The sequence below is a fragment of the Podarcis raffonei genome, chromosome 12, assembly GCF_027172205.1.
Source record: "Podarcis raffonei isolate rPodRaf1 chromosome 12, rPodRaf1.pri, whole genome shotgun sequence".
Lineage (NCBI taxonomy): Eukaryota > Metazoa > Chordata > Lepidosauria > Squamata > Lacertidae > Podarcis > Podarcis raffonei.
In genome coordinates, this window is record NC_070613.1 from 11,089,896 (window position 1) to 11,113,070 (window position 23,175).

At 37.2% G+C, this 23,175-nt stretch overlaps 1 protein-coding gene across 9 annotated transcripts in view; it reads right to left on the bottom strand.

The window, feature by feature from the left end:
* KMT2C (lysine methyltransferase 2C) overlaps positions 1-23,175 on the bottom strand; it is a 144,541-nt gene that overhangs the window by 40,217 nt on the left and 81,149 nt on the right. For 5 of the 9 annotated variants that reach the window (XM_053410551.1, XM_053410545.1, XM_053410547.1 and 2 more), the window contains exons 14-28: positions 21,363-21,482; positions 19,558-19,674; positions 19,339-19,440; positions 18,450-18,554; positions 16,244-16,425; positions 15,725-15,889; positions 14,633-14,742; positions 10,503-10,568; positions 9,214-9,426; positions 7,795-7,923; positions 6,335-6,454; positions 4,267-4,397; positions 3,235-3,421; positions 1,491-1,589; positions 1,092-1,139 (exon numbers count right to left, since the gene is read on the bottom strand). In XM_053410551.1, the coding sequence (XP_053266526.1) occupies positions 1,092-1,139; positions 1,491-1,589; positions 3,235-3,421; positions 4,267-4,397; positions 6,335-6,454; positions 7,795-7,923; positions 9,214-9,426; positions 10,503-10,568; positions 14,633-14,742; positions 15,725-15,889; positions 16,244-16,425; positions 18,450-18,554; positions 19,339-19,440; positions 19,558-19,674; positions 21,363-21,482 (1,894 nt within the window). The remainder of the gene's footprint in view (positions 1-1,091; positions 1,140-1,490; positions 1,590-3,234; positions 3,422-4,266; positions 4,398-6,334; positions 6,455-7,794; positions 7,924-9,213; positions 9,427-10,502; positions 10,569-14,632; positions 14,743-15,724; positions 15,890-16,243; positions 16,426-18,449; positions 18,555-19,338; positions 19,441-19,557; positions 19,675-21,362; positions 21,483-23,175) is intronic. The other 4 variants (XM_053410544.1, XM_053410549.1, XM_053410550.1 and 1 more) reach the window with 4 other exon arrangements.

Genomic DNA, 23,175 nt, shown 5'->3' on the forward strand with positions numbered 1-23,175 from the left:
TGCATTAACTGTGGCATCCAAATCATGGCAGTTGTGAGTGGCTCTTATCTTTGAAGAGCCATGTCAAGGCATGCTTTTGAGGATTTGTTCACATGTCCTATGTGCCAAACTGCAGAAGGCCTAAACCACTTGGAAAAGCTCTGCTGAATGATTAATTATTATACTAGACTTGTTCCTGTTATCACATAACACCAATGAGAGGTGGAACTAAGTATTTCTTCATGTTGGATTGGCTAGTGAACATCAGAGAACAGTATATTGCTAAGCAGCACATGGTCATGGTTGCAGAAGCTCAACTGAGTGAGTTTTAGTCAACTTGTCTCAAGGCTATCTAGATTATTTATGACCTCTCTGTCTTCTTGTGGGTTACTCCTGATGGGTGATATAGGCACTGGGAGTGGTGGTTGTGTAGGAGATTAGAATGAGGTGGCTGAGAATTTCCAGTCTAAGAATGATAGAATTCTTGGAATTCTACATACATATGTTACTTAATATGGGTTAGTATCATAAACACACTTAACTTATAGCACTTACTCACCACTTAGTAACTACAATATTTAGCAGTATATGAATTTAAATACTTGGAAATACAATGTTGAAGCCATTACAAAAAATAATACTTAAAGGGATAATAGCTTATATAATCTTTAAAAATAATGACTCCAACCTTATGTTTTATGCTTGAAAAAGTTGCAGTGTCAGGGCCAAATTAAAAACTGATATTAACTTTTTATTCATGCTTTTCATAATACAACAAACTAAATTAAAAACAAGTCTATCACTGTGATGCTCTATAAAGCATACTTAAATAGTGGAGGAGGAAGGAAACGTGTTACTTTGTACTGTGAAAGGCACACACACAAATCCAGTTATTCACAACATATTAAAACAAAATTCTGAAACACTACTAGGTGCACTGCACAGGCAGGTATTTAACATTGCACAAGACTCTGCACACAGAGATAGTGAAACATGAAAGCATTTTTAGTGACATGGAATATATTTACACATGCAAAAATAAAAAATCAGCCGAAACCACTAGGAAAGATGACTACTTCTAACCATGAATCACCCACTGTTTATTTCCTTACCAAAAGGGGAGGATGAGCTCTCAACCTGGAAAGTGCATAAATCAAGACCTACAAGATCCAAACCAGATAAAATGGATGATTATAACAAGAAAGAAAGAAAAGGAGAGGCTGAAAAAGCAAGAAAGAATATAAACCAAAAGTATATACAGCTGCATGCTAAAATAGTACATGGGAATGCCAGACACCAACAAGATTTTAAAAAGTTATCCCCACATCAATAAAGTGCAAAGTAAAATAAAGTGCAGATTTATTGATCAAAGCAAGAAATAAGAAAGAGTCCTTTGCTTGCTGAAGCATACTTATGGTATAACAATATAAATAGTTGCATAATACCATGAACAGGATGATTTTATAAATCAAGACAAATTTCACAAAACCAACAAGAACTTAGACATGTACCTGAATGATCCCCAGATTTCACTAAATCATCAGAAAGAATTCCAAGTATGTCATCATCAGTGCTCAGTACCAGGGCAGCTAATGGGTCATCCGAGGTACCTACAGAAAACATGTACTTTACACAATGAGCTTATCCACATTTACCTTTTACTCTCCTCTTTCAAGGCAGAGGTCTGTGCTTTAAAGCTCCATATATGAGTGTGCTTTGGTTGGTCTTTTTGCCCTGAGCTTTCCCCGCAATGACCCTTCTTTAAAGCCAAATTGGAGCAAATGTCAATCTGGGTTTTCAGTGCATTGACATTTGTTTTGATTGGACTTTAAAGAGTGGGTTTTTGACCCTAGGGGAAAGCTCTGGAGCAATAAAAAATGGAGGGCACTTGGACACAGCACTTTATATCACAGTCCTTGCCTAGAAAGAGTGGAAGCAAGGTCAGTGTGGAAAAGCCCTTAATCATAACAACTGTGATCCCCAGGTTATTTATCCATTTGCTCTGAGCTCAAGGGTTTTTAACAAGTATTATTTTTAGTATGTGTTTCTCCAATCAGATACCTTTATTTTATTTTCTCTTTATGAAAGGAGGCTTGAATGTTTCTTTGTAAACAGAAAGCTCAAATTTAAGTAAACAGTTGAAACACCATTTAACACTTTGGGAATTGGCCTACAATGACTTAAATCAGGACAAGAAACTGGCAGGCCATGGGTAGGATACAGCCCACCCACAGCACCCCACCTCCTCCCCAGCTCTCCCTACAGATTTTAGGCTTGAAAAAAAGCCTCCTATTTGGAGCCCATAGAATCCTTTTTCCAAGCTTAATTGCAGTGCAGGGGGCCATGGGGGGAGGGAATCACAGCTGTGATCTGGAAACAACCTCCACTGTAATTAGGCTTGAAAACAGCCGTACCAGTGGAAGGCTTTACTCAAGCCTAATTGCTATGGGTGCGGGGATGGATTTCACAAAGGGGGCAGCTAGGAAGGGAAGGGTTAACCATGCAATCTCTGTGAGGATCACCCTCTTTGGCAATTAAGACTGATAAAGCCTATTTGTGTGTATGTGTGAAAAAGAGTGAGATCCTGCATATATGTATGTGTGTGCAGCATAATTATGTGGTGTGTGCAGTACATTTATGTGGGCACACCAGCTCCTGCAGTACTTTAGGCCCATGCACTTTCGTTTTGGCCTTACTCACCACTGGCATGTAGGTGCCAGAAAGTGGCCTATGGCTGAAAAATGTTCCTCACCCCTGTGCTGAAACAGCTTGGATCCATATAACACCTTCCCCATATAATAAACATTGACTGTAATGTCAGCCACTGCTGTCCTGGCCCAGGCTTCATAATCTTTGGTTTTATACCATCTGCACTCCAGCAATTTTCTGAACTGCTTCAGAAACATGAGCTCTTTGGTAAATCAGGGGGATTCTTGTCACTATAATGAGAGAGTATACTCAAGAGCCACTGTCCAATTGCTGCCATCTGCTGACAAGACAATGTAGCTATCAGACTTGAGTACAATTCCACCCCTTCCAACAGTGTTGGAAACCTATAGGAACTGTAAACTGCCAGAAGGGCCATAGCTCAGCAGTAGAGAACACACTTACGGAGAATACTAATTAATAAGATAGCTAAGGAAATTATTCAAAATACTTTCCCTAACCACTGTCCTTCTACCAATCCACCCAAAATTCCTGCTTTTAAGAACTCTGCTCTTCAAGTACCCCTTACCAAAAGAAACAAAAACATACCTTGTATTCCAGATTTTGATGGAGCTGGAGTGGAAGTTGAGCTAAGAAGTGGATCTGAAGATGGATCTAGGAAATTTGTGTTCAAATTTGCTTTGCAAGAAATGTTAAGGCTCTCTTCACATAAATTATCTAAACTTGGTTTTCTTTGTCTACTGGTATCTAGGAGGTCTTTTCCAAAGAAGGCTTCCTACAATTAAAAACAAACACATTCCCCACATTTGAGCATTGGAACACAAAACCAAAAACTGATTTCTTTACATACAAAACTATTGTTCACCCAATTTAGTTCATTCTAATGTTAACTTTGTGGCTAGGACATAGTAAATTTAAACTCAACACAAATGACTATTTTTTAATGTAAAGTTCTTGAAGTTAATCCATCGCTCTTTACTTCTTATTCAAATACTTGTATCCTATGAAAAAAGAAGAAATGTTTCCAATTTGGGGCAATTTCCCCATACTCAACAGCTCCCCATGCCCATCCAAGGTTGTTCAGGAAGCCTCCTGACCCCCTGGATAAGCTTTTTGGAGCACACAGACAGCTGCTAGAGTGAAGAGTAGATGGGGAACTTTGCAAACTTGGTTCAATTCAGCTATCTTAGCATACATATTAGGTAATATATGGTGAAAAGAATTAAGTTTTCCATATTGCTCCATGCTGCTGAAAAAATAGCCTCTGTTTATAAGAATCAGTATACAAAATTAAATCCTCCTAGCAAGGGCTATTTTCAACTGAAGCATCTATATCAACATTAATACAGACATTTGGGTTATGTCTGAATAACATTCTATTGTTTTTGTTGGAAAACAAACGAAACAGGAAAATTAGAAGGAAATGTGTAATTTATGTTTTAATGCTTAATAGCAAAAGGAGGCTGTTGAAACGATCGCTCTTTATGCAAAATCAACTTAGAGTGATAATGAATCACACAACTGGAAAGCAAATGTTTGTGTTTTACACCGATTAACAGTTTATTCAATATATGCAAATGCTAATCTTAAGCAGCACACTACGCATAGCAATGACTATACCTGCAAGTACGCTGGGAAGATTTCTTCAAGCTTGTTTTTCTTCTTCCTGTAACGCTTTTTAATTTTTTCTGTATTCTCTGAAACAGGAGTAGTTTCATCAACGGGTGTATCTAGTAGCTGTTCACTCCAACCTAACAATGACAATCATGCATAATAACAAATTTACTTATAACTCTTGCCCACTCTTGAGGTACTGCCCCACTCTGTTTAGCATCTGTACATCTCCTTAGTTTAAAACAGCAATATTATAAAAATTACAATAATGCAGAACTGCAGAGATGGACCAATTTAGCAAATGATGCATAATGTTTTCTTAAGGTATTCAGAGATGCTAAGTGAAATGAAACAAAATCTACAAAATTATTTCTGGGCTGAATTGAGATAACTGTGAAATAATTGCATTCGAGGAAGATAGGGAATGGTTTTTCTTCAACAGAAAATGAATGTTGAATACTGTATACCAGGGAGGTCCAACTCCCGAGAGACTGTGATCTACTCGCAGAATAAAAAACTGGCAGTGATCTACCCCTTTTTGGGGGTGGGGGGTTCAGCTTTATTTAGAGGGGAATATCCTGCGATTGGCCCGAACCTCCCAGGTATCGACCAGTTGATCCCAATCAACCTACTGGATATCCCTGCTATATACTGTAGATTGCATATCTGTATTTGTATACATTTTAGTAAAAAAGTCTCATAAGGGACAAATGCTATTTTTAAACAAATAAAATTTGTTACTGAATTAAACCTCTTAAAAGGATGTTTCATTTAGGTGCTTTCATTAATTCTCATTATATTATCATTTTATATTAGCAGGATTGTTATTTTTCTCTTGTCAACCAAATGATACTGTGCAGAGTTATTCAGCTACTGAAGTGACACTTAAATACATTTAGCACCTTTTCAAGTGTTAAGGAAATGTCTGCAGTGTGTCAAGATATGGAACCTACACATTACCACCTACGTTATGAAAAGCATCAGGAGAGATTTCTAAAAGATTGAGGGGAATTCCTACTTTTGATGAGCATTATTAGGTAACTGAACAAATCAGTTATGGGTAAATCAATATAATCAATCCAACTGCAGTATCATCCACTCTGCAGTTACTGTCCATTCCTAAAACAAAGCTATGGTAACATAGTATTTCATTAACATTGCCTTCATAATGATACAACCTATTGAGACAACAAGACCCAAACCCCAAATTATTGATTAAGGTAAAATCCCTGGTTCTAAACAGAGCATAAAAAGTATTGGAGTTTGTGTTCATGTTATGTAAGGAGGCATTTAACCAGGTTAAAGTAATTTATCAAGAGCAGATGCTATCACTACAATTTTTTAAAAGGTTGCACTGCAAGAAACCCATTTGTCGGTTTTCCCTCAACACTACTACATTACCTGTAGCCACCTCCTGACAGACAATTCTGAGTATAAATGGGCAGCATGAGACAGTGTGAACAGATGGCAGAAACAAGGTGAGATGGGTGGGTGTGCAAGCAGTTGCAGGTGAGGTGGAGAAGAGTTTTATTTGGCCCACAATTTAAGTAAACTGACCTAATTCACACAGATCAGAATGCAGTGATCCTTCCTCTGAATTTCACAATACAGTTTTTTTGCTTAAAAACATACTGAAGTATGTAATTTAGGATAAAATATTTATAGAAATGCATACATTGAAATAAAATGTTTATTTCAATATGTATTTTGCAGTAAAATACTGCAAAAAAATAAAGAAAGAATTAAATAACAATTTTCATAGTTTTTTGTTAATCCACAGATTAATGCGCAAATGGTATGGAACAGGCTTAAGAATAAAGACATGCAAAATTAATATGAACTGCTCAGGACAGGCACTTTTAAAATGATGCTTCAGGAATAAGTATGTGCTATGGGAAGTGCTGAAAATACAGATGTGGAGAAAACCAGTAGTTAATTTTTTTAAAATTGCATTATAATGAATCTTAACAATATAATGTTCCTATATTGGAGTACATGTTGCTATAGTGACAGATAATTTAACTTAACTATCAGTGTCACATTTAAGTGGTTGATTCACATAATTAGTACCCACTTTCATCTCTGCTGGGTATCTGCTCAGATACGGAGCCAGAGGAGTCCTTCCTTGAAAGAGATCGTTTTGTTTTTCCCTGTCCTGTACGACTCCGCTGACGTACCATAAATCCACCAATGCCTGTAAAAACACACACACATAATACACCTTGAATTTATTTGAATTAGGAAAACATACTTGGATTTCACCTTTTTGTAGATTCACAAACACTAAAGTCCACTTTAAGTATAAAACTGGAAGTGGATACACAGTACATATTTAGTAAGCACCTGGCTCTACATCATAATACAAGAGGTGGTAATGCAATTTATTTTACACTACTAGAATGTGTGTCCAGGAGCTTTGAGTGATCCAGATGCATGGTTCTGAGATGTATGTGAAAATGATGCACCAGTGCCTCACGCACTATAGCAGGGATAGTGAACCCTTGATCCGTGGGCAGCAAGCCATGGCCAACTGCCCCACTCCTGATGTCATATGTAATATCAGGTGAGAGTCTTAAAGTGTTTCCAATTACAGTATTCTCTGGCAAGGGAGGCTTGCTGTCAGTGCCAATCAGCAGTGACAATAAGCTTTCAAGAATCAACTAACTGCTACAGAGTTCCCCATCAGAAAAGAATTAGAATGGAAAGCATCTGCCAAAAACCCAATGACTAAAGAGGAGAATATGATGTCTATCTAGCAAACCTAACCAGGTGGAATATGGAAGGGTGAAATAGAATGTCCTTTCTGAGAGGATAATTTACTGGGTAAGACATTAGGTAGAAGTACAGACGAAGTACAGACATTGGGAGAGTTAGGAACAAACTGATTTCACAACCATGTTTAGACCTACTGATCCTTGTGGAACATGCAAAATTCCCTCATCCTACATATATAGAAAAAGAGTCTAATCTGAAACGTTTGGATTACGTTGTTGTGACAAGGAAAACAATATTCCAACTTCACTTTCAAAACTAGTGTCCCCCTTCTTGATACAGACTGTCTAGAGTTATTATACTTTGCACATGCACTGGGGCAGAAAAGAAATTTCTTTTAACTGCTATGGTAGTTATTTGCTTTAATGAAAGGTGCTCTAACAGCACCGCCATGATATGGGGAGATAGTGTGTGCTCACATATACGTTTTCCTGTCTTAAACAGTGGAAGCAAACCATTCAGAACAGCAGGGCACCTATCAGGTTTAATGATCCAATGGCAAGTTTCAATACAAAATTAGTACTTAAGAGAATGATACGGGTAGTTCTCCTGTTTCGCAACATTGGAACACCATTCTTTAGAATCAGAAAGGAAATGAATTGTAACCCAATTAGAGGAAGCTGTAATATACAATAAACAGGGAAGTGATAATTCTCAGCAAAATCTTGTCAATCAAGTTTGTAAGTTAAAAGATTATTATTTACATATAGATAATAAATATAAACCTAATGAATATGCAAACATCTGGAGCATGTACTCTACCAGGTCTGTATGGTTTTCTTTTTCTCTTTTTAATCCCCTCAGTTCCTTCTACTCCCTTAGGATCATCATCTGCAGGCTCCCGTTCAGGGCTTGTATCAGATTTTCCCTCACAGTCCATGAGATCTCCTTCTGAATTTAAACACAGACAAACACATAAAACAATTATAAAGTAAAATTCATAGGAAGTTGTCATTTTCTCTTACATAATTCTGCCTCACCTCTCAGGAAAAAGCTTCTTAAGGTATGTAATGGCATATATAAAATAATGAGCATAATAAAATCAACACACAATTTTAAATGACAGCACACTGAAGTAGTAGTAGTAAAAACGGACTCTGCTAAAATCAAATGCCGGGAAAAGACAGAAGGTATAAATGCTACTAGGGATGGTGACTGACATGCAAAGAAAGGTGCGGAATTTCAGAGACAGGGTGCCATAACTGAAAAGGCCCTGTTTGCCACCCAATGCACCTCTGATGGTGGGATGGGGGGGTGCACTCAGCAGAGCTTCCAAGCTCAAGTAGTTCTTCTAAGTCTGCTGGGCCTGGGTCATCTAAGGTTCATCTGGCTTGAATGTCATTAGGACAGGTGTACTTGTGCCCAGGTCCCATTTCTTCAACCTGAGTAGCAGCTGGCAGTCACTAAAAGTTGCTAAAAGGTACTGAAGGTATGAAAGACAGCTGAGCATCCTGTTTAGGGGAGTTTTTAATGTTTGATGTTTTATTGTGTTTTTAATATTCTGTTGGGAGCTGCCCAGAGTAGCTGGGAAACCCAGCCAGATGGGCCGGGGTATTAATAATAATAATAATAATAATAATAATAATAATTAAACATCACCTAATATACCTGTACTCATAAGCAGGCACTTATCATATTAATGAATAGCAATATTGCTGGGTATTTCATTACATGGGTTTCATTATGCAAGTCGTCTTTCTACTATGTGTCAGTAAGTATTGTACTAGTCAGGTATTTCTCATTAAAGTTAAAATCCATTCATGACCTATGTATCTCCTTATATAACATCGCCATTGTGAAAGTCTAACATCCCTTGGCTAATAAAGGTACCGGGAATTAATTGCTTATGTCATAGCACTTACACCAACATGGAAGGGCTCCAGATGCAGTTGGTGGAGTACCTGTTTTGCATGCAAAAGGTTGCTAAAGCCACTGATAGGCAGAGCAGGCAACCAAAGAGTTATATATAGTTGGAAGGTTTCTTGGAAATAATCTAGTCCAAACCTCTGCTACATGCAGATCTATCACATTCTGTCTACTGAAGGGCAAAGTTTCTGGTTCTATTCTGGAAGACCTGAACTACTGAAAATCCCAACTACCTCAATATCCTCCTACAACCCATGTCCTTCTGTAAACTGCTTCTATTGTTAACAGCGACATACAGAACAAAGCAACAATTACCTCTACTGTCATCCATCTCGCCATCCCTTGAATGTTCTGATTGGATGTCAGGCAGGGTCTGAAGTACAGCCACACTATTCTGGTTTATAATCTTCAACTTGAGCTTTGGCTTTGTCCGTTTTCTTCTTGGTACAACAGCACTGAGGCTCTGTAACTGAGACATCCCTGTTTCTGTCAGACAGACTCCATCCTGAGTGTATGTCTTCGGTGGGTCTATGAAATTTGCATGAACCATAACAGGAATACACAACTTTAATAACCTTAGCTTACAAGCATTGTGTAACTATATCCCCCCCCCAACTTTAAGGAACTTGCAATTAACATACTAACAATTATCCATTGTAACATCAGAGCAAAAGAAATAAAAATGAGCAGAACTATTTCTGAAGTAAATCAACATTGGTTCAGAATAACACAAAGCTTTTCCATTGATATATTATTTATTCCAATGTGATAGAAAGAACAAAGGACTGGTTCACATGTCATGCTAAACTCAACCACGGTTTAGCAAAAGTGTGTGGGTTCCCAGAGTCTGGGAACAATCCTCCCTGGTTGTTTTACTGCTGCACCATGCTGAACCAAGCCACGACATCTGAATCTGGGCTTCAAGTTTTGCTTTTTCCAGACTAACCATGAGCTTTAACCAAGGTTTGTCCTGTGGTTTATGGCTTTTTCCAGGACTGCCTGGGTTCAGATGGCACACTAAGCCAAACTATGGTTTCACTAAAGTGTGGCGAGTGAATTACCAGGGGTGAAGCAGCAATGAGCTCCTCCCTGGAAGCCTACATGGTTTTGCCAAGCCTAAATTTGGATTAGCATGAAATGCAAACCAGACCATTGTTTCTTTACAGTTTTCTTGATTGCTTCCTGCAGATATTTATTCATGCTATCACCATAGCAGAAGTACTTTGACCCTGCAAAGGTTCTACTCAAACTGAGTCCAAGGAAAAACCCATAAAGGCTGTTCCATAAGCAATTTATAGCAGTGCTCATGTTAAGGGAGAAAAGGTAACAAATTAATGAAATCCAGGAAAAAAACCAACCCACTAAAATGTCCCATTTCAGCCCTGTTTTTGGCTCACTTTAGGGATTTACTTAAACAAAAAATCTGCCTGTTCCATAAATTTTGAAGAGCAGTTGCATGTTTAAAAAACAAAACTTTTAGTAAGAGGCATTATGATGACAAAGGATAAAAAGAGCTAAGAAACGTATTCATACACTGTAGAATTTATTTCTAGGTTAAGCAGTAACCATGTTAGGGGGAAGAAATAAAGAATTTTGAAAGTTACCAAATTCCTTTGCTTTTGTTATAATTTGAGTGGCAACCGATGGTTCACAGCATTCAGAGGAAGGCACTGAAAGATAAAAATTGCAATTGGCTGTGAGTCCTGGAAGACCTGCTCCCTGCCTTGCAGGCCTTTTCCACATGGCAGTGCCCTTATTGACTCCACCTACAAAAGCTGAGGCTGCTGAAGAAGCTGGATATCATCTTGTCTGTCTCAGTGTAGACCCAGGTCATCAAGTCTGAGCTTCCACAGCTGCCACCCCCTGCCATAAACCACCATTGGCAGGACTGGGAGCAACAACACTAGATAAGTTCTATGCTTATAATAGTATTTTATTCTCTTGTAAACTATGCTACTTTAAATGTGCATTTTATATTGGACTTCCTTTAGTAATGTTTTATTTTGAAATCTTATAAGATAATGCTGTAGTTTCCTGTTATTTATATTGCTTTGGCTGTGTACCCTATATATGACTTTCTTCAGTGACATTTTATTATAGATTGCTTTATCTGATGTTTTAATGTACTGTAAACCACTTTAAGATTTTTTTCCCTTAAAAATATAAAGCGGTATAGAAATGAAATGAATAATGATGATGACGTTGCTTGTATTAAAATATATAATCCTCTATAACTATAGTTTTTGATGTTGGTATCATTTCTAATCTTCTGCAAGTCTCTTGTGCTCAGGCATGTCAGAAGTGCATTTTTAAATTTTTGAACAATTGAATTTTTTTAGGCTAATAAATTTCAGTTGACATTCACTGTTACCAGGAATACAGTGGAAGGCTGAATATACAAATTAAAAACAACTATGTGCTAATAGTGTGTTGAAGAAATGCTTATATTTCTGGAAGCACTAGGCACAATCTAAAGAACATTAATTCCATAACAGCTCTCACTGAAAGCAGTAACGCTTACAGCCTAATTCCATGCATGCATACCTGCAAGCTATTTTTTTTCTAACCTTTTTCCCCCCACAGCACCAGAACACTCTGCCAAGGCACCTATGCCTACAATTTCTTACTGATATACCAGAGGATCTCTGGCAGCATAACTGCTTACTCTCTGGTAGAGTGGGACTTACACAACTTCCAAAGGACCCTCAGTTGGCCTTTGGCTGGCTTCAAGATTACTCCCTTAAATCAAGCCCTTCTCCGGGTTGTGAGAGAAAGCACCATGTACCATTTGTCCTTTTCAACAATAGCATTCATTTATTTTATTTCTTTGTATGCACAGCCTGCTCCATCTTGAAAAATCTAAGCAGGTATCAATTAATTTTTTAATTTTTTTAAAAATGTAAATAATGCCTTTAAAATAAAATGAAAATCTAATTTGATGTAAACCTGAACAAGTTTATTTTTTAATGGAGTGGGAAACAACATTCCATAGAGGTTAAAGCCTGGATAATTTGAGAGACGGGGGGATGGAAAGACAGAAGCACATTTGGGAAGCCAAAGAGGCAGCAGTCCCATTTGACTTAGAAATAGCTAATTAAGACAAAGCATGATAATTTCAGAATTAACTAGCAAGAAATAGTATGGACAGACAGTGATTTGGATGTGGCAGCTGGCAGATTAACATATGAAGAAAACAAGAAATATAAGTTAGTTTAAAGATCAATAACACAATCTGCCAAGTGGGCAACCTCCATGAAGGACTCTGGTGCAAGACCCTTTAAATAGATGGAAGCCTGCCATTCTGCTATCACAGTCATTTCCCAAAACCTTCTAGGTATCAAAAGGTTATAGGAAAACCATTAGCAGCCCACTAAGAAGGGTTTCAGGATATGAAATTCTTTTAGACCCAGTGTTGTTGTTTTTACCCTTTTTCTGAATTATGTGGAAGACACAGTGAAGTAAGATCAAAAAGAATTTACTGCATGGTTTCTAATACAGTAACCACTGCTAAAATTTTATATGCAGGAAGGTGAGAGTGGAGATGATCAATGACACCACCTATTGAAGAATGGATTGGTAAAATATGGAAGTTTGCTTCAATGGCTGAATTAATATGATACATCAGATTCAAAGTGGAGGAGACAATAACAAGGTACTTTTATGATGAATGGCATTTTCTTTATCAAATATAGTAAGAAAAATGGGATGCAATCTAATATAAACCATGGTTTTATAGTGTTCTGAAATATGATTAATTTTGCTATTTGGAATTCCTTAATGGTGGGAAGCAACAAGACACTGGTCACCTTTGAACGTGATATGACACAAAAGAAAGAAAGAGAAATGAAGTCAGAGTAGCGGTTGTGCTTCATTTGTAGATAGCACCTCAGCTTCCATAATATAAGGAACAATAATGATTGAACTGAGGATAAATCTTATGACAATGCCTTTATATATATATATAAAAGGATGGGTGTGAGAAAAGAGAAAAATTTGGAAATGTGTTTCTGGTATTAAGAAACAATGAAAACTGGAAGTTATTACAGGATATTGTTAATATAAACTATTGATAGGAATAGCTATCCATGTGTTTGATATGATGTAGAGAAATGTGGTATATATGTTTGTTTGCCTAGAAGGTTTTCTCTGTGTGTTTTATGGGGGGGGGGATATTCTGTGTCCTCTTTGACTGTCAAAGGTCATGGCCTTATATTGTTTTTATGTCAAAAGCCTGTCTGGCATTAGCAGCTTAGTGGGAGGTAAGAGAGAGTCGATCACCTTGAGAATTTATTATATGGGGCCTGGATTAGGTAAATTTATTCTAATTGGTCTAGGTGGCTGCCAGTTAGGAAAAGAGTTGAGATTTGACAGGGAGAGATGGTACAGTAACTCTGACTGCCATCATCATTACTTAGAGCAGTGGTTCCCAATTAGGGGTCCAGGAACCCCTGGGGGTCCATGGAACACATCCAGGGAGTCCATGGCCCCATACCTTGCTCCCCCCCAGCTAAATTTTTGTCATTTTTGCATGGTAAAACCACAAATTTTATGGTCTGTTTTAGCGCTGTGCGGTTTCTCAATATATTGGCCAAAATTGGTTTTGAAAGCATACCTCAATAACAATTTTGACCCAGCAATACGCAACCATATATCACTCCTAATGTGAAGGAAAGCAGGGCAGCCAATTGCAAGGTGCTGCCTTCCGCTCATGCTGACGGAGAGCAGGGCAGCTGATCGGCCTCACATCAAGGCACTGAGGCGGAGCAGCTTTTCTCAGTCAGCAGGAAAGCAGCCACAGTAGATATGCATCTTCGCTGGCTGCTCCACTGACAGCGACTTCATGCACACCCCGATCCCTATCCCCTCCCACTCAAACCACGAGGTGGAGGTGACTCCGCTTCCTCAACTCCCCTCAAGCAGCCAATCTCCACAGCTGAGCCTTCCCTCATTGTCACGCCTTGAATGATCTCCATGACTGTTCCTTCCCTCATCCCCATGCCTGATTTCTAATTTCAGACATTGTGATATATCAGAATATTGTGATGTTCAGCTGTTGATATATCACAACGTTGAAAACCAGATATTGCTCAGCCCTAATGTGTTTTTAGTATACCTAAAATAGGGGTTACCCCACATTTTGTTCTAAAAATTGCTTTGCAGAGGTAACTACCATAGACTTATCAAAATTTTCAAAAGTAGAGGGTCTGTGGCTTGGCTTTTGAAAAGTAGGGGGTCCTCAGTAATTAACTAATTGGGAAACACTGGCTTGGAGTAAAAAAACAACACCACATATTTTTACATGTCTGTTGCTATCAATGCAACTTATGAAAAAAATAATCCTGAGAATCTTGAGTTAAGAGAAGTCTATCTGACACTGAGAGCAAAATATTCAAGATAATGCTATTGTTAAATAATGAATTTCATCTGCTCAAAATCATGGTGCTCTGAGTGCAGTCTTTCTCTCGCTTGTGGGCACACACACCCTCTTGCTGCTATTATAATTTTAAGCAGACTTACAAATCCTCTGGGAAGAGATTTACCCAGCTTTCTACTCTAAATTGTTTTTTTCCTCATTAATAATCTTGCAGTGCTAAAAGCAAGACAAAAGAAATTATTTCCCTCAAGTACTGCCTCTGAAATCAATTCAGCATCTGCCAATCAGGAGACAGACCAAAAGAAGTTGTTTCCAAAGCTAGTGCTATGCCGCTAGATACCCAATTAAGAAATTCCTTACCATTTGCTGGTGGTATGTATGGCTGACACATGGTACAGTCAAAGCCACTGTCAGCCGTGCTTTCAACTTCCTCGTCTGTGTTTAAGTTTTGACAGATTGTGTGCATCCATCTGGAAGTTAAGTTAAAAAGGAGAAAATGAAACGTATACCATTTTATGCCAAAACACCATTCAGACTCTCTTTAGATTGAAAGAAGCACAGAACACGTCTAGTGCTTTAAAAGTTTCCCTGTAAAGAGGCAATGATATGAAGACCCCAGAGGAAGTCTGCTTTAGTCCCAGAAGATAGTTGTTAAAATCGTCAGATAAGACAGGGGTACTTTGGGTAGATGGTTTGTCCACGCAAGGTAGCAGTGTTCACTCTGTGCTAGATGGAATTATACTCTCCCCAAGCAACAGGCTGCACTTTGGGAGTGATCTTTGCAATACAGAAGCAACTTGCACCTCTAAATGTTGCATCAGAGGCCTGGCTTGAATGTCGTATTACATCACAGTTAAAAACGAACTGTGAACGAACATCATGCTGGTGCATGCTGCCCAACATTTCTCACTCTCTGTTCCACCCCAGTTCCTACTGCTGCCGTGCTGCAATGTAACAAGCCAGGCTTGTGGTTTTCCTCAAGCAAACCATGAGCAGTAAGCCAAGAACAAACCTTGATTGCCATCCATAGTTTGTTTGGACAAAAACAAATCATGAGCCTGGGTTCAGACATTTTGATGAACCAGACTATGGCTTGTTTCCAAGAATATTTAATCACTGGACATCAGTGAGTTGCATGTCCACATTCAAATATACTTGGTTTTAAACTATAGTATAATGTGATGTATGAACCAACTCAAGAGTGCCATTTATCAACTCAGGATGAAGAGATAACTTTCTTTAAAAAACAACAACATGGTGGTTTTCTTCTTTCTGATATTAGCTACAGCTTTTTCTTTGAAAGAGGCTCTCTCTTATTGCAAAGCGACTCTGATAAGGGAGAGAAAGTAAATTCCATATGATAAATTAAAACAATCTTCAATCAACATTACACTATGAGCAAATTATTGACGTATGAAAATATATAATTCACTGTGTAGCAGAAACTCTGACCTGTCACACTGTCTGCATTGCAGAATAAGCTCTTCTTCTCTGTAATTGCAACAGCAGACTGGGCAGGTAGATAAACTTGCACAGGGAGCACACTGTGTGTAATTATTTTGCCATTCACATCTAAGACCAGGAGATGTAGCACCACAATGTCTGCACCAAACACACCTGTAAAACACAAAACAATATCTTTCTTAACATGGGCTCATGGCAGGATTCACTGCTTCACTTTATTAAAATTCTTATTTTCACCTTAAAAATTTTATTTATGATTTGTGAAGTGGATATAATTTGTATAAGGTATGTGGTGGATTTTTTGTTTATGTTTTTCCTGTATATATGTGCAAATATGAATAAAAATTTATTAAAAAGAAGAAGAAAATAAACTGTTAATAAATATTTTTTTAAAAAATGTAATTTTCCAAATCAGCCTTGCCGTATTATACTAATTAAAAGAAAATATAGTCAGATTAAAAGAAAACATTAAAAGCGGCGGCGGGGGGGGAACGAAGTTACACATACCATTTGCATTTCCACCCTCCTTTAGGAACTGTCTGCAATGGCGGATCTAGGCAGTAAGTGTGATAGCTGATATCACAATCATCGCAAAGGAGCAGTCTTCCTGGATCTGTAGCCTTCCCACAGGCTTCACACACAGTGCATTCCAGACACCTCCAACCTTTGTGGAGCACCACTTTTGTTATCTGCATAGTGGAAAACAGCAGGTAATTATTTATGGAAGCCATACAACCTCAGCTGATTTACAGGCTTATATTCTCAATAAATTTGCTTCTATCATTTGGAAATAGTATTTTTTTTAATGTTTATGCTCTCCTTTTTGTTTTAGAGGGAAGTCCTCATTTTTTTAGAAGTCAAAAATATCCTTGCATTCAATAGCAATGTACATTGTGCTCTCCAAGATTATGGATGAAAATTTGTTTTAGATTTTTTTAAAAAATAAAATGTCCCAAGTGTAAGGATTTAACATACTCTCAGTTATTGCAAATATCAAAATCAAGATTCACATTTACTGAAATTAAAAGACAACATAGTTCCAAAATCTGGAGAAATACAGTTTGCTCTTGATTTACAAATCTATTTGGCATCTCCTCCCCATTATGGCATTTAAACAAAAGTACAATAGTGCCAAATGTTACTTTCCTAATCTTAAATATGGCTATAGTTTAGAAACATACATCGAAACTTGAAACAAAGAAGTTTTTCGAAAAGGTCCATCACGGTACCTGACAGAAGCAAGGCACAATGTTCCAAACCTCTGAATCAGTCTTTACCACCATATGTCACAGTGCAAAAGCCAGTTTACATATCACTCTGTTGCAAAGTGATCATGTGAATACCAACCTCACATTGTTTATTTAGAACCCTAGAGATTCTCTCCCACTAGCATAGATGGTTGGGGAAATATGAAGTGTTCATGCTCTGTGAAAAGAGCGAGTGTGCTCCAGTTATGCCATACACCCTCAAAAGGAGCAATTCCTTGCAAGAGGTAAGAAGTTGGTACTGGCTAGATAGTTCTTTCTTAGACAGTTGAATCTTCCATCTTTCTTTGGTGAGGTGGGGAGAAAACAAAAGAAAGCTGCTCCTGACATGCTAAGTATGAGAGAGCTGGAACTGTCTCCTTCACAAGAGTACAGGAGAAGTCAAGGGGCAGGCAAACACTGGTAAGGAAAGGTGTTTGTAGGTTCAGGATTTTAAGCAATCAAATTAGTGTTGGTTTTGCTGTGATCATTAAGAGTGCAATGTGTGAACCAGCTCTACCACTCCTGAATGTTTTCTTTTTTTCCCATTCACTAGTGTAAGACAACACAATGGTGTAAGACATATGTAAATAAAAGGAGACAGGCTTGGAAATAGTTATCCGATTCCCTTCAGAATCAGGGTTTGAAACGCATTATAAACTTTGCTTCAAAACATGCTTAAGTCACATTTTCTGTTGGAGTAATCAACCTAATTTTTCTTCAAAGCAATTCATGAGGATTAAAATGGCTACTTTTATGGAGTGTTCCAAAGTTTACCCCCTCTACTACACTAATCATTTTGTGAAAACAAAAAGCTGTCTAGAGTGTGTTATAGCTTCAGTACAACCCTTTCATAAAAGTGCAGGTGATTTAATACATTAAAAGAATATTCCCTTTTTAAATAACTGCACTTAAAAGACGATTCATTGTTTATATGCTGAAGCAAATAGCTTATTATCTGTGCATGTCTTCCCATAACTATCCAAATTTAACTTTTTGCACATTCTCTCCTAGCTTAATGAATGTAAGAAATTAACTACTTCAGTTTCTGAAAATTCTGATAGCCAACAGACAAAGTGAATTAACCGAATCTTACTGCGGTCATTAATGAAAATGAACTATATTTTTTTAGGAAACCAGCCTTAAAGAAAACAAAATGCACTATATTGCTTCATATCTTAATACTTAGGTTATATCTAGCTCAATACTGAGCTGTTATCTCAATACTTTCTTTTAACCATCTGTAAGATAAACGGTGCTATTTATAGCTGAAAAATTACAGAAAGGTTAACTTCTCTTGCATTTATAAAATGTCATTTAATTAAAGTGCTTTGTCAGCTGCATACAAATAATGGTCACATTTCCAGAGGAATATTTTACAAGCTAAAACACTCCTTAATAATGTAAAAACTGGAATCAATGCGGTGTATGCAGGGACAATATGCTGACAATAATTTCAAAGTGCTCACCTTAATACTGACACAGTATGGATGGTAACACTGACCACACTGAGAGCAGGCAAGCAAACGTCCTTCTGCACCTTGGCCAAAACTCCCACAAACTACACACATATCCTAGAATATCAAAGAAACATTTTCAGGTAAACAACTAGTACTAGGTAATTAAAACATGGAAGAAATATACACCTTTAATCCATTTTTAGCAAACTTTGTTCTCTTTCAAAATTTCAGGTGTATACAGTCTCCTCATTATTATCAATACCCTATGTATATAGGAAAAATCAGTAATACTAGTAAAGCTACCTTGAGCATTTTTGTAAGGACAAGTAGTTAAAGTCTTAAAACAATTTTAAAAATCTACAAGAATTTCTAAAATATATTAGAAGCTCACTGCAAATGTCCAAAGAGAGATGGACCAAAAATATCAGCTCAGCTTTAGATCTAACTCACCTCTAGCTTTAAAGACCACTAGAATTGTGGCCAGAAGCAGCCAGTGTAATAAGAAGTGATGAAGCAATGCTATTACCTGCCCTCAAAACTTAAGAGGACAGTAGCCACACAATGCAATAACTGCAGCCTCCCAACAAATGGTATTCTGTTTTCTCTACTACAGTAGCCCATATACAGAATAGTTAATCCCTAAATTTAACAAAACACTAACAGGCTTATTACTTGTTTTATGGTCCACCAAATAATAAGTTATAAATTATCTAGATTAAACACCTATAGATAAATTAACTATCGTCAAATGTCTTGCTAGGAAGAGGTTGGATGTCACCAGAAGTGGACAGCTAGAATAAACAATACCATTAAATATTGCCTACACTTTTCATCTGAGGCTTAGAAATTAGGAAATAACCAATGACATTAGAAAATAATAAAATATGAATATTGCAACCTGATGCAAAGTAAACTTGTCACTGCTAGAAAACAGAACAACAGTATTGTGCATTGAGTTTTCTTCCTCGTCTTTGTTAGATGAAATGTCCATATCTGTGACCTACAAATAAAAGAAAACAAAAACTTAACAGTTTTCTGGCAGTAAAAGCAGATCATTGTGAGCAGAGACACGAATCAAGACTTCTGCCTGCTCAAATAATATGCTAGAGATTCTTACCCCTGGAGAAAGAAAAGATCCAATTCCATTTTTAAGTTTTGATCTCCCCCGTCCACCTCTTCCAGAAAGGCCTGCACCACGTGGTCTCCGCTTCCCAGGAAACCCTGAGCCACGACCCTATTTAAAGCAAATTAAAACATTTAGATGGAACTAAGCAATGCTTCATAGAAATGTTCCTTATAACACAGACTTTGTAAGAATACAACAGGATTTTGTATTTTGCAACACAGTAGTATTTTTCACATGAGCATGTCCCACAGCAGGGACTGCAGATATGAACAGATCTTGATACACAGCATATAGTGAGGGTTGCAGCCTATGAACCTTTGTCAAGTTTCTTATTATGAATTTTGATCCAGGTGGGGTTTTTGATTTAGTGGGAGTCATTTGCTAGCAGAAGAGGAGGAGAGGAAGTTTTTGCTACCCAATAATCTGTCCTGAAAGATCACCTGGCAAATAATGTTTCCCTTCTCTCTGATTAGCAGGCACCAACTAGATTCCACTCTATGCTTATATCCTGCATTGGCTTAAGAGTAGCTTCCCATCAATCTCATCAAAGGCATGCCTAACACTGTACACGCTATTCACAAGGTATGTAAAAGACATCGATGACTTCAGAAAATGGGGAGGGGGAGTAAAACTATTGCTTGCTAAGAGAAAATTCACAACAATGTTCACTCTAGCTCCACAGATAGTCCTAGAAGGATGTTATCAACTGAAAGTACCAACACACCATTAATTTACATCATTTATAAAATTTGTAAATGATACAGGAAGAAAGGACACGTTTTCATGAAACTTAATATTAAATTAATAGCACAATTACTGATACAAACATATCAATCAAACGTGGGCATGCTGAAAATGAGAATACAAATGAACAATTCTAAGTCTCATGAGAAAAAAGTTCTTTTCAGCTTGTTCAGGTCTTAGGCTGGTTACTCTAGATACAGAGTTCATCTCTTCTAATAATGTATACAACTAAATGTTATTTTGATACAGGAAGCACAACAAAAAGCAGCAGCACCTAGTAAACAAGAGGTAATACAATAATCTTCACAAAAATACTGCAAAAATAAAAATATTGATTTTATCTGTACTGTATCTATATTATGCTGATAATCTTTCAGGGCACATTTAGTATTTCAGCTTTTGAGATTTAAAAAATCCTTAGTTAGGCTAGATTCTGGTGAAGCATTCTGGAAAATTCAGAACCTTGCATACTATTTTGTGATATTTTGGTTGACCTAATAAAGGTACTGTCCTAATATGGATTTTTGACTTTGTGGAGCCACACAGCTACCTTTACTTTTTATGTTAGTAACAAGCTGCCATAAAACTCTTTGTCTGGAAATAATAATCTGCAGCCCTTTGTGTGAGACCTTCTGGAGGAGGAGCACAGAAAACTAGTTTTACAGCAACCTCTAAAGTATGCACTGGCCACTGGAGGTTTCAGACACCATATACACTGGTCTCCCATCTATGTTTTATTTTAGACTCCATTCAGATGATAGCAGTAACTCATAACATACAACATGGCCCAGTTACAGTGTACAGAATACACCCTATAGGCGTTAAGCACCGCATACAGCTGAATTAGAAATTGACTCAATATTCATTCTGCATGCACTGAGAGAGAATGTAGGGATTTTTAAAAAGCAAGTTATACAGCTGTTTAAAAACTGGGTTTAAGTAGCATATTAATTTAGCTATGCTTCAGAAGAGTTTTCATTAGTATCTTTCTATAATGGAGAACAGCAGAGAGATAGCAAAGGATAACAAGAATATAAATACAAATTAATTACCACTTTGATGCTCCATATGGCACTGCCAGGTAGCGGTCTGGACTTAAAAGTTTCCCGACCTTCTGAAATGTCTGGGGACCAGGAAGGTGGGCTCACTGTATTATGGCTACTCCAAGCCCCCTAGGATATGTCAGGTGAGAAAATAGATGTATAAAACTCAGCCAAATAAAATAAAAATAAAGAACGCAAATAAAAAGTTCTGAAAGCAAAGCACATGCAGGCACACAAATACTTGGTTTAACAAACACATGGACTTACTGGGATAAATTTCAACCTAGCGCTCACATTTATACAGGATGAGCATCAGACTTCAAGTGTGAATAAAATGTTGATTAAATAATAAATATAAAAGAGAAGCACTGCCGGAAAACAAAAGATTGCTTGGCATGAGGAAGAGATGAAGTGTGACTGTGACTCAGTTATAACTTTTATTACTACAATACTAAACCAAGATACACCCATTTGGGATCATGGCTATATTTTTATGGCAATATTATTTCTGTATTTCAGTCTGCATCTTGGAGAAGGCAACTGACTTGGGCTATGTTGTGTGACTGTTAAAATAAATTTTTAAAAATTACAAGCCAGAAAAGCTAAGAAGCATAGCAGACAAAAATGGATTAAAATAAAAGGTATAATATGAAAATGAAAAATAAACGAACAGTTAAAATATCCATGAGCTGAAGCTATACCACCCAAGCACTATTAAAAAAAACAACTGAAATTCTTATATCAAATAAAATTAGCAAGCAATCATGTCTATAAGTGCCTAATATATTGTATTCTGTAGAGTCCAAAAATGGACTAAGATTGAATTCACCAAGGCAATTCCCATGAGCTGAATTGCGCATATGAGTTTTCTATACTTGTACTACTCTCCACCCTCAATCCTTGCTAATCTTTATTTCACTTTTGCTATGCATCTACAGTAAGTGTAACAGGTGGCTGTTTCTTTGAACAGTATCAGTAATGCTCTCAGTTTCCACACACAAAAATATTTAGGAATAGGGTTCCTCAGATTTCAGGACTGGAGATACTGTGGCCCTCCAAATGTGACTGAACTGCAAGTTCTATCATCCCGTGCTGGCTAGTACTGATGGAGTCCCACAATGTCTCTGGAGGATAACAGCTTCCTCTTCCCTCTCATAACTGGAAGAAGTCTCTAAACTTTAGGTACCCTCAGAAATACAGTTGTTTTATCAAACAGACACATGTACAACAAAATCTTTCAGGCTACTCTAGTGCTAAGAAGTCCTGTAGCACTAAAACTCCACTTTCATGCCTAATAAAAGTACTAAAATATGATTCTATGAAATTTCATCCTAAATATACTAAACATAAGAATATTTCTACATTTGTGTGTGCAGCTAGCTTCTTGAAGGTGTCAGCTGACACACTAGTGTTATATATACAGACAAAATAGCAAAATATAGTTTGTCAAGAATCAGGAAATAGTGAAAGCAATTAGCACATGTGAGTGAGTTCATCATCAGAAGATTAATTTGCTAACTACCCAAATCATAATCTGGTGCCATGTCTAAATAAGACCATTATCTTCAAAAGAGATTCTCAAAAACAGGAAGAACACTCAGGCTTTTGATTAATGTCCATGAAAGCACAACTCAGGAGAAAGCTCATTTACTTAAAACATAAATAAAACAAAAAGTAGTAATTGGTGTGCACTCTGAAACAAACTGCCATTTCCTTAGAATTGATATTCATTAATAAAGAAACACACAGCATCAACAACACAGATCAAAAGTTTAAGAAAAAAGTTAATAACAACTACACTGCCCAGTGGAAAGTCCATTCC